At 40.9% G+C, this 12,605-nt stretch overlaps 1 protein-coding gene across 1 annotated transcript in view; it reads right to left on the minus strand.

The window, feature by feature from the left end:
* Positions 1 to 12,605, minus strand: part of CNOT1 (CCR4-NOT transcription complex, subunit 1) — a 53,908-nt gene extending 41,303 nt beyond the window's left edge. Inside the window, 10 exon segments of the mRNA XM_009330364.1 lie at positions 204 to 374; positions 1,555 to 1,665; positions 1,961 to 2,087; positions 4,147 to 4,315; positions 5,742 to 5,945; positions 6,384 to 6,438; positions 6,538 to 6,606; positions 7,156 to 7,254; positions 7,970 to 8,077; positions 12,321 to 12,605. Of these exon segments, the coding sequence (XP_009328639.1) occupies positions 204 to 374; positions 1,555 to 1,665; positions 1,961 to 2,087; positions 4,147 to 4,315; positions 5,742 to 5,945; positions 6,384 to 6,438; positions 6,538 to 6,606; positions 7,156 to 7,254; positions 7,970 to 8,077; positions 12,321 to 12,422 (1,215 nt within the window). The 5' untranslated portion in view covers positions 12,423 to 12,605.

The raw sequence follows: 12,605 nt of genomic DNA on the forward strand, positions 1-12,605 counted from the left end.
GCGACCATCTCCTCCCAAACAATGCAGACACTGTTCAGTTAACACTGTACTTCAGTAACATGCCTGAGGCCCATGCCTTACAGGCCAAGTTCTCAAATGTGGCTTGCCTAACAATTCACATTACCAATCCACATTTGCCATTCAAGAAATTCAGGAACTTTGCAAGTGTTGTACAGATACAGCAGAAACGTTGGTAAACCTACCTGGCCCTCTGCGTGCTTCCACGGTCTGTATATGGCATTAACTGGAAAAACTTCCATGCCCAGCCCTCTCTGGATACCAAACACTACAATATGCAGGCCCTTGCTGTCACGAATCTGAAATCCCGGATGGTCCAATTCATAGGTTACTACTTTGAAGTCCAGGCTAGGGTTCTGCAACCAGAAAAACAAGACAGTAGTCAGCCTTGAACATTACAACCTTCAGTACTGCCTTGTAAGAACCCCTCTTCATCAGTATTTTATCCAGCTTAACACGCACCCGACTTAGTTGAAAGCAAGGTTTTTGTTTTAAAAAGAACAGGATTTAGATAGTTGTGAGAATTGATGCAAGTTAATGTTTGAAACTAGCCTGTGAGACTGCACTTCCCCCAGCACTACAGGCAGTAGCTGCCTATCCTTCCAAACATTTCATTAACAAGTCTTCAAAGAAAACCCAAAAAACACCCAAACACGCCTTTCTTAGCATGCTAACTCATTCCTTTTGTAGGCTTCCATATGCCCTCCAATAAAAGGCAGAAGGGTCTGACCCGCTGCCAAGCAGAACTTGCTTTTCCTCTTGAAGAATGTACACTGCAAGTACTTGCAAAGCACCTATTAGATTTTCAGCAATAGTGTGAAACCATAAGGATGAGGGAGCTTGGAGGGAACTACCGCCATTGCGGAACACAGACCACTCATTTCAGAGATAGGCAAGCACCAAAGACAAAGCTAGTCGTATGTTCCAAGGTTTAGAAAAACAAAACAGTGACTCCTGCACAGATTAGAGGGACCACAGAAAAAAAAAATCACCCAATATAAGGTAGTCAGAGGAAATGGTAGTCATATTTCACTGAGTGAATTACAAAAATTGCCGCTTATGATGTGGTGGAAAAACTTTCCTATTTCTGAAGCATCATCGTACACAAGAAGCATTTAGAGTTTTGGAATGAGTAGCTACAAAAATATTTTGTTTCATTTTCATCATTAATGCCTACAGTGAGAAGCTTTTCAAAACAAGGTGCCTGATGCACAAAATTTTCCACTGTCAGAAGTAAGTGCAAACACAAAAAAACCCTCAGAGAACACATGCTGGAGTACGTGGAGCAGTGTGGAATAAATCTCAAGTTGCACCCAAGTTAGCCATTCAGGCAGCTTTTATCTCCCACAATTCCTCAAAATATTCTTGTTCACGAAGAAAAAAAAACACCAATCATTAAGTACAGCAGCACAATTACATTAATGAAATTCAAAGCCATCCAGGCTGCTAGGAGCTAAAAAAGCTTTATATTCACACTGAGACATGACCTTCTTTCAGATATTCCACATAAAAGACCAAGATGCTCACAAAACTTACCAGTTCTTTAAGAACATCAATTAAGACCTCCACATTCCAGGTATGGGCTTGTGCTCCATCACTTTTATCTTTCCCATCACTCCAAATCCCACTGCCAGGAGCCGAAATAGACTGCAAGTTAAATACACTCAATCAGACAGTAGTTAAAAATAAAGCAGTCTCAAAAGCCACTAGCTACAGAACTCCCTGCACTATGAAGGTAAGCAGAAGGTCAGACCAGTAACCTGTTTCACACTTCTGAGAATCTTTCATTCAGGAATGTATTATAGACACTTACAGCAGAACAGTTAGAAGTATAAGCGTTGAATAATAAAAGCAATTCTTAAATTACTAGAGGCTAGCATTTTAACTCTTCATTTTCTGCTGATTAATACACATATAATCCCCGCCCCAGCAGGCCACTCACTTGTAATGGAATACCATCCGTCAACCCCGAATGAGTTCGAGCCATCATCCCCAAAACCCTGGCAACCTGGGCAGCCGTGACTTCCCGAACACCGAACTGCATGATTATGTTGCGACATTCTTCGACACTAAGATGCAACAAAACAGAGATCTTAATACAGGTTTCACCGTGGCACAACGTAAGACAGACCAAAATAAGACCTGCGAGTACAGTTGGGACAGCACACAGACTGTTGGGAGAAACTAACTGCAGACTGTAAAATACGACCACTCAACTTCAGTTATGTTAGTCAAATGATCCAACATAACAAAATTCCAGGGCAAGCAAGAAGAGAAATTCAGTAGAAAGTCCGCGCAATTATTTCCATGAAACGTACTGTGCCATGTATTCAGTTCAAAGCTAGGTCTACTTAAGTGACGGTGAGAGATGTTTCACAGGCTATGCTCTGTCAAAGTAAAAGCACAGGGCAGGTTTTGCACTGTTTTCTGTTAAAAGCACTTCCACGTTTTGACCTGTGATACAGAGCTTCAAAGACTGAAGTTTTCTGCTAGCTAAAAGTGAAACAAAGGCTCCAAGAATGCACGTTTCTAAATGACGTGCACTGTTCAAAAGGTAAGGTGTGAAGGTACGTTTTCTAGCCTGATGTAAGCCGTGGCGGTTCTGATCAGAGGCCACTAGCAAAAACCTGCAAGGAGCCAAAAGAGCAAACAACGAGCAGATGCTTAAATTCAAATTTTAGAACTGAAGGCCTTTTTTGCAATTTTTGTTTCACTTTGTGAACACTTCGTAGTTAGGCCAACAAGATTTATACAGCATCACTATAGATCAAAAAACTGTTTTATTAACAGGCATATGTTAACACAGGAAGTAATTTTCAGTATCTTCCAACACATTTACATTGTGTTTCCTTACTTCACTGTTTAAACAGAAACTTATGTTAATATCTTTGAGATCTGATCACCTCCCCAAAGTAGTCAACAGTCTGTCTTTGAAAATACAGAATCATTTACTTCTCTTTGCTTATGCTTCTTAAGTGAACCTTCCTTTAAAAAACCGTTAGGTTCATACTGAGGTCTAAGACTAAGGCCCCCTTCAAAACCAGCCACACACTTGCAGGCTCCTGTTATCACTATCAGTATTAGAGCACTATACTAAATCCTTAAAAACTGTGCTCAAAAATTGAGCTGGATTTGTGCAGACAGCAGATATACAGCAGGAAATAAGCCTTTAATATATTCAAATTAAGTCTTCAATAAACAGCTTCTGACTAAAGTCTAACTTCTCCTTCCACTTTTCTAGTAACTATTCCAGTTCACACATGTATATAAACAAATAGCCCACGTAATGCAATGCTTGTGCCAGGTGCTATAAGCGAAGATCTTTAGCCCTGCTCACACCACTCCTGCAAATCCACACAGCTCTACAGACAACAGCCCCTTTCACACGGCTCCAGCAAGTCAAGTCAACAGAGCTGCCCACCTAACATTTCTGACTAGGGGCAGAGAGCGAGAATATGGAACACTGTTGAAGATGTGGGCAATGTATGTCTACAAATATGCACACAAACCCAGGGCGAGTTTAAGACAGCTGTATTTTTAACAAAATAAGCCTTAAGCAGGCAAAGACCGATGCAGCTGTCAAGATACTCTAGCAATTCACTATCATAATTAGATTCTACAGCTACAAATATCTCAATCACACTGTGTACCACACAGATCAAAACCCAATACCAACAGAGAGGTGCTGCTGGTCAACTCCCTTGAAATTAGACTATTACCTTCAGTTCTTCTGTAATCTATGTCATGTGGACGGTGAGCTAACAGGAGTCTGTCACAAGAGCAAAGTTCGTCCAAAGATCTAGTAGGATTTAGTTGGCATTTATGCCTACCTACCCACTCTGTTTTTACTTAGTGTGATGATCAAATTCTTATAAAATCTTCACAAGGAATTTGAATACCTTCACCTAGCACTTCTTACCATCACAAAATCCTACACAGTCTCAGACATGCTATACATATTAGAAGAAAGCAAAATATAAAACAGGAATCAAAACAGATGACCTCATAATACTTAATGAGGTTCTAGTTATTTTAGTACTTTAAGTGTTCTTTACCTTTTGCCTCAAGAAACAAAGAGAGAAAACCACCACCACCCAAGATGCTTGAAAATTACATTTTCCTACAAACCTTGTACAAAAGCCATAGCCAACTTCTTGCATGAAATCTGCCAGAGAACTCTCCATCATGGTTTTGGCTATCCCTCCAGAATCAGGCAGGATCCTGTCCATTAGAATGTCCCGTTTTTCAGGGTATAGAAGTGGTGCAAGCACCACAGGGCAACGCTCCTGGGGAAAATCTAAAGGCAAGAGTAACAAAAAAAAAGTGTCGAAAAACCCAGAATACCAGTTGCATGCAAGTGACCACTCAAAATAACTTGACTGCTGTGCTAGAGTTTCCCTGCAGCTGCAGAAATCAAGAGGCCACTCGCGCAGCATTCCTCCATCCCACCTCCCAGTTCTCTACTGGCACTTGGATATTCCTAGAGAACAAGAATGTAGAATAGACTAGGTTCATACAGGTTCACTGCAGCTGCCCGAAGGGCTAGCAGCTGCGCTGGTGGTAAGTTTAGAACTAGACTGTCACTAACAGCAGTCATCCAAAAAAAGCACAGAGCAGGAAACAATACAGCAGCAGAGCAAAAGCCTCTCCTCCAAATCAGGAAGTATTAGGAAACAAAGGAGCTGCTATCGAGTCTAAGAAGTCTAGCAAATCTAAACCGGGCACTTGGGCATGGAAAGAGAGAATACTCCGTTATTCCTTCCAGGGAAGCAAAGTTTAAGAGAGACACAGTAACGAGAGGATCAGATGTGTGGGTGGGAGTTTTGCTCACAGTGGAAAGCAGCAAAGACACCTTATGGGTGGGCCTTCCTGAGACAGCACTACCTTCAAGATGATGCATAATGCCTCCATACCCTTCAGAGAAGAGTTCCCAATTTCCCAAAGCGAAGTGAGAGGAATTGCAGAGGCTTATACATTTATCTCCATCAAAGTAAGTATGAACTAAGAAGTTACACTTAAACAAATAGAACAAATATTTTGCTCTTGTATAAAGGGTGCCTTCCTCTAGGTCTGTGCAGAACTAAGGAGTGGGCTGAGTTAAATTCAGTTAGAGTCCAAATCCTCCTTATTCTGATGGATTTACAGCAAACACTGTTTCAGAAAGGGACTACCAGTTCACAGCCTATCGATAACATCCCCTGCCACCACAAGGACTACGGTAGGTTCCAGGAAATGAACTAGAGTTTTATTCAAAGCCACTTCCCTCACTGTGCTAGGGCTTCCTCACAGATCTGCACCCAATATAAACAACCCACTGCTTAAAATCCACCTATTTGAAATGGTAATGTATGTTCCTTACGCTGTAAGGAGTTCAAGTTTTTCAACTACAGTAAACCGAGTTGCTTTAGTTAAATCCACAAACACAATCCCACACAAGCCAGCAAGCACAGTCTTGAATACCCCCTGCTTTATGCTTATTTATCACAACATTTCAAAAAACCCAAACATGAGATCACATTACTGCTCTTTGAAAGATAAACAGTACATTATGGCCCGATGCCAGAACAGTGGTATTTTTGTCAGTTTAGAGTTATGAAAATTTTACTGAGTTCTACCTCACCAAGCTCCCCACCATTTCAGCAGCAGTCTGCACTGACAGTAAGTTACAAAAATTCATTCCAAGTTTGCATTTAGTCAGGCTTCCGGAACACCACCACACTTACCTCTACGTAATGTTTTGAGGAAAGCGTCAATCTGTTCCTGTCCTACCCCAAAGGCTCCCTTCTGCCCAAAAAGGAGATGGGATAGGAGAAGGTGCAGGACCTCTATTGCAATATCTTGGAAGCCACCTTCTTGATTTCCACTGACGTCCGCGTCAATGTAAGAGCGCAAAAGATCTGGGAGTTTCTGTTTGATAAACTGGGCAGCTTTTGAAAACAAAAGAAGCTACAGTCAAAACCTGAAAGTTCTTTTTAATATGAAGACTCTTTTTAGCTAGCTACCATTCTCTTAATCTGAGTTTGTTTACCACAAGCCACAACAGTTCAGATTTAAATAGAAGTCTCATAATCCATACCTCAGAACTCAAATATTAATGAACAACTAAAAGGTAAGATATTACAGTACCTCAATTTGATTCATTATCTAGCAAGTCATTAATGGAAAGGACCTCCAACTTCATATAAGACAAGATGACTGTGCTATCTATTGCCCCTCTCAAAATGGTGTTAGACTTCAATAGTGCTACTGATTGCAAGGTCTTGCATTACTCAGGTCACGCAGACACTCATCTATCCATCTAGAAAGCCCACTGCTTAAAAAGAAAAAAGGTGTCCCTGCTGCAGTACTTTGGAAGCTTCACTTACCAAAACCTCGTAGATCTGAGCTGAAAGAGTTCAGTAAAGCGAGACCAAAAATCACCTACAAACAAGAACAAACATCATAGTAAGGGGACATCATCCTTTCAAACAAGCTTAGTCAAAAAACATTAAAATATTTCTGAAATAAATGTTCACCTACCTCTTGTACTTTACTTAATTTGATGACTTTACTCAATTGGGCAAATAAATGGGGTGAAGGCTTTAGACTCTGAAAGAGGTAAGAAGAGTTATATGGAAGCTGTTATATGATTAGTCTCATTTGTAACGTGGCAGGCTATCTAGAATCCTCTTGCAGGTCTGGAATATTAGTAACTATTCTGCTGTAGGTTACCACAAAGCTTATATGGATAAACAAAGCATCTTTGGAACTATTTTTGGATACAGCTAGACTAAAAGTCTCTTCCACATATCCCACTCTTTCACTATTAAACCCCCATCATGGCTTTCATACTGAAAGGAACAGGAGCACTGATGATTTCTTTTCATTCTGGCTGCCACAAACAAGCCATAAAGTACTAACGTTAGATTAAGCTTTAAAATTAGTTTGCAGTCATTCTGAGTGATTGAATAACTCGCTCAGTTTAACCAAAAAACCACCAACTTCTGGGCAAGCTCAATTTTTGAAGACTCTAGTACAACTACTCTTAGCCATAAAAAAAACCACCAGGAAAAACACAAGGGAAAACCAGCTGGTTTCCTACAGAACCAATTCACTGCAGTTTCCGACATGGGGATCCCCTTCAAGAAGCATACAAACCTTCTGATAGTGCAACGGATTGTCAATGGCGTAGGACAGCGTCGAGATAAAGTTTGGTTTTGTAATCAGCGACGCACACTCCTGGATCAGAAATTGAGTCTGAAAAGAAGATAACTTCAACACTCATTGTTTTGTAACAGGACAACAAAACAAAACTACTACTGTTCACTGTGTGCAGTAAAACTAAACAAAGATAAGGTGCTTAAGTCTTGTAAGTGCTCAAATTCTCATTAACTAGTTTCTTTTCATTCAAGTTTTCTTCAAGTTTAGCTTGGTTTTTCTTTTAAGACTGAGAAAGTGATCAAACATTCTCCATCATGTGTGCAATGTTTCATTTTCAGTGAGCATCCTCACGCATTGCAATAGACGACCTAAGAGTATCTGATTCCTGTTTATAAGCTAAAGTCTGTGGCAAAGGATTCCTTGCTTAAGGATGAAAACACTCCTGAGAACAGACATAGCCAGCACAAGAAGTGCCAGTTAGTGGATTTGGACAAAGTTTTAAAAGGCGAAGAAAGGTTTTCAGAATAGAGCACTGCACATAGCAGAAAGAGCAATTGTACCGCAGTTATCAGTTTTTCCAGATCAAGGGATTGTAAGAGTCAGGTATCAACAATTTGTTGTCTTCTGACTCGAGGACTGGCAAAAGGTACTTGCAATTAAAAGACCATACACCAGAAAAGAAGTTTGCTTGAAGCTACTACCTCTAACCTGCTTTTGTGCTTAAATCAAATCCTATTGCTTTGTGATCAAATCCTATTGCACATTTGTAACAACCAAAACTAATAAGCAGATGCCTCAGTGCAAACTTTACCTGATGGAAATCTTTGCCACTGCTTTTACCATCGCCACTGAAATCCACGTGCGAGAATAGACAGCGTAGTAAATGCCTGTCTGCCTCGGGACCGTGCCTATTCACAATCTGGAAAAAAAATCCAAAAACAACTTGGTAGCAAACAGTCATTACAGAGCAAGATCTGGGTCTAGTACTGTAGATACAGCAGTACTTCTAGTAATTAAGTCATCTACAGTTTTAATAAAACTGCTAAGGATGTTCCTTTTTAATCAGTAACCTAGAAACCAAGTCATTAACCCTATTTGCAAATGAAAAGTATAAACTAAGAGATAAAGAAAGAATCTAGACACAAGTCATTGACACAGAAGTCATCATTTCATGGGTAGTATTCTTAAAAAGCTAAGTGAAAAGGGGTTTTCAAGTCACCTAGAGGATGATTTCAAGCTTCTCTGCCACCAAAGAAGCCCAGAATCCACACAGTGTCATGGCCTCATTTTTCCCCATTTCTTCCTACAGCTACAGTGCCTAACTCTTACAAGAGTACGGCCTTGGGACAGCATGCACCTCTGTACTATGCCTGCATAGCAGGAATTTATCCCAGAGATAAGCCACCACACAGCGTCTTCACTGATCTTGCAGGCAGCTTCTACGTTGTCTCCTGGTCATGACTGACTCGGCTGCCATCACTCCGTGGTCTTTTAAGACATAAGGGAATACTATACAGGAAGCATTTCCTGCCATCTAAAGAAAAATGTTCATCTTGAACTTGCTCATTAGCAAGCTTTAAAAATCAAATACCACATGCTGAACACCTGCAGCTGAGACCTTATACCAAGTCTTTCCCCCATCATTAGAGCTCATTCAACTGAATTCTATACCTCAGTCATAAATAGGTGATCTGCATTTGTTAATTTGCAACCACTATCACTCATTACTAAATCTTAACACTAACATTTTTGTTAGCATCCCCCATCATTGGCCTTAAGTTTAACTCCTGGCTATAGATCAGCTCATCAGCTTGTTGTTTGAAGTACCTTCAGGTTGTTTCAGTGTTCATTCATTTCTTCAAACCTCATCTAACTGGACAGCATTACTTGTTTTTAATAAAATTCATACTGGCAGAAATTTCAAGTCACTTCATCACCAGTAGCTTGCTTCTTTTGTCCAAATAGTAGCAGCTAACATCAAATCCAGCCTTCCCACTTTCTAGCTGCAGGACAGACACAACATGTGCCAGTACAAACCAGCAGCTCTGCCTATGCTCTGACTCCCTCCACCAAGCCCACTCTTTCACCATGTCATGAATATCCTTGTTTGCCCGTAGTTTCTTTGTGCAAAAAGACAAACAGCACTGCTTTAGGCTGTCCCCACTCTGGCTCTGCTGTTTCTGATTGTTCTCACCTCAATTTTTCTACCACTATCTGACACTATGCTTGCCTTTCCCTCACAGCCTGCTTATTCCAGTGGCTGCCAAGTTTTGTTCTGCTGGAAAGAAACATCTGAGTTGGATATAGCTCTGCTTCTTGACCAGAGGCTAGAATATACATGCTCATGAGATGTCAGTCCAGAGTAAATAGCCCACTTCAGCTATGTTGACTGAACACTGTTGTCTTCGAAGGCAGCCATCCCCCATGATTAGGTAGCAAGATGCTCAGATTGGTGCAAAAGGCAGCAAAACTGAACTGACAGCAAGTTCTGCTAGTTAGCTCAGGCTTCAGAAAACAGGCAACTCACTTAGGCAATCCCAATTAAATACGTAGATTTAGATGTGGTAACAAGACTGGCATGAAGCTAGACCAAACTCCTAGGGAGCTACCTGGTGCCATGACCAAGATGAATTCATCAAAGCAGATGGATACAGAAGAAAACTGTACATACTAAAGCCATCAACACAACCTCTCTGCATCAGAATTAGATTGCTTCCTTGCATAAAGGTAACATCACAAGGTTAATAATTTGAAAATTTAACATCTGGGGAGGAGGGGAAGAAAAGGCTAGAAGTTCAGCGCAGCATCTTTCAACTCTTAACTACATTCCCATAAAAGCTTTTCCTGGAAACAGCAAATGAGAATTGCTAGTTTTCCTGTAGAAAGAGCTGAAAGAAACCTTTGTATTGGCAACCTTCATATACATTTACAAGACAGTGTACCCAATCATAAAATAATCTGTAAAGACTGACTTTTTTTTTTTATCATGAGGGTGACCAAGCACTGGCACAGGCTGCCCAGAGAGGCTGTGGAGTCTCCATCCATGGAGGGACTCGAAAGCTGTCTGGACATATTCCTGGGTAACCAGCTCTAGGTGACCCCATTTGAGCAGGAGGTTGGAGCAGATGACCTCCAGAGGTCCCTTCCAACCTCAACCAGTCTGTGATTCAGGATGAAGTTTGACCCACCCATATTTGGATTTATCATACAGAGATAAGTTGGATTTTGCTTAGGCAAACACAGGGTTAGACCCAAAATAACTCTGCTTTCCTAGATCCAGAAAGTTTTGCTTTCCTAGATGAATCTGTCCGCAAAGCCCTTCCCTCCTCTCCAACCAGGCTCTCTTTACCACTAATTCAGGAAAAGGAGACCACAAAAACTCATTTCAGAGGAAGCCCTTCTTTAGAATTTCTCTCTCTGACAAATGCATGAAAGGTTTTTTTTTAACATACATACATTCTGTTTTTTAAAGCAGTCTTAAAGCATCACCTATGTTAAATGACTACTGAAAGCATGTTTAAGAAGAAATTAGTTCCTCACACTTTGCCACTCTTATGCTTGTGACTGATATATTTACATGCAAGGGTTATTTTGGTCAGTTGTGACAAGAACAACTCCAAGTATGGTTTTCCCACGTACTCTGTATGCTTAGATATAAGCTTTGTAAAACTGAGTGCATTATGCCAAAAACTTACACCAAGCAGTGTACTGTGAGACAAAGAGTTAGAGCATGCACATATAAACTCTTCAACTATCTAAGGAAAAATTGTACTAGCAACCACAAAAGTAAAGTAATACCAGGAAGTTTAAAAAAGAAAAAAAGACGGGGGATCATGGAGATTTTAGGAATTTAGTCCTGAAATCCTAGATCTGTCTTATAACCAAACATTGACAAAACAGCCATTTCCACAGACCAGTTTCCAGTCTCTCAATACAGTGAGTCTAAGAGGCCTGCCGTGAAGGATAAGGAACTATCTGTCCCCGTTTTAGAGATCTATATTCCATCTGAATGGCAGATCAACCATATCTTCTCCCAAATCAAAGAAATGTTTATCATCCTTTACTTAAGTGTTCATGACACATCTGCAAGTCATGCCTCAGTCACACCTTGCTGCAAAAATCATCTGTTGAAACCAATACTGATGGAAAGGACAGCATGATCTCAGATGAGCCCCCTGCAAGTACTGAACTTGCAAAAACATGGAAACTTTACAGAAGTTACAAGAGATGTATTCCATCTCCACAGCTTACGAGATCATTTTAAGCAGTGAATACTGCTGAAATCACCCCCTCTCACCTCAAGGTAAGTCATGAATGCACTTTTAAAGAAGTCAGCTGTTACCAGAAAGTCACTGTGCTTAAGCCCTCTGGCCTCCTAATCTGATTGAAATCACTGCAGGACTGCACTAGTGTAAGAAAAAAAAAAATTAACTGGCCCAGCTGTCTGCTGGGAACTGAACTAAACCAGTTTCTAAAACTGGCTCAGTAACATTCACTTCCTCCTAAGCACTCCTCTGCAGATAATGCTTTTCAGCCCATCCTGCTAGTCAGAGCTATTTTTAAAATGGTCAGTTAAACCAGAATTCTTGCCCAAGTCTTAGATATTTGGGTTTCAATCTACAGTTACTCTGCCTGCCTTCTGAAAACCCAGGGCCAAGAAAGTCAGCCTGGCTTCACCACCAAGCCGTACTTCATCAGAAGAGGAGCAAAAAAAACTTCCATCCAAGGTAAGTGAAAGCATTCAGATATAAGTAAGTATGTACTCATGCCTTCAGCACAACAACTCTGAACAGTAAATATATATGTTCTCCTCCCTCTCCCAACTAACGACGTCCTATGGAATGTCCAAAAGTTGAAAGATTTAACCTGAAGGAGTTAGGAAAGCTTTGCATACCACACTCTAGGAGCAGCAGTTAATCCCAATATTCAACTACAAAGTTAATATTGGTCTCAGCTCTGAGCTGCCATATCCCATGACCTGACAGATGAAACCAACAGGAGCATCAGAGATACGAGCTGCGATTCTCAACACCGCAGAAAACAGTACATGGTAATGCACACGAGAGCACTGCAGAGTACAATTCAAACGGAAGAGAAACTCCGTTCGACACTCCCGTTTTTTCTATCCAAAATTTCTTTTGTAACATCATTAGTTTACTTACATGCTGTATTTCCTGCTGGCTGGCTCGGTAGTTTTTCTTGGTTAAATTGTCCACCAGGTAGCTGATTTGAGACAAGGCCAGCGAGAGCGAGTCAAGATTCATTGCTGGTTGGGGCGGAAGCAGGCGGCCGAGCCCGGCGCAAAATCACCATTATTCCCCTTTAGTCACCTCAGAGACAGGTTAATTTTTTTTCCCCCAATTAGCCTGTATCTGGTTCTGTGTTACTTTCTTCAGCTCTTCTTTCTCAGTTGTCTTCCTCTGTTCTGAAACATGGCACCTGAAAGA

Source organism: Pygoscelis adeliae, unplaced genomic scaffold (assembly GCF_000699105.1).
Source record: "Pygoscelis adeliae isolate BGI_AS28 unplaced genomic scaffold, ASM69910v1 Scaffold458, whole genome shotgun sequence".
In the NCBI taxonomy this organism is placed as follows: Eukaryota; Metazoa; Chordata; class Aves; order Sphenisciformes; family Spheniscidae; genus Pygoscelis; species Pygoscelis adeliae.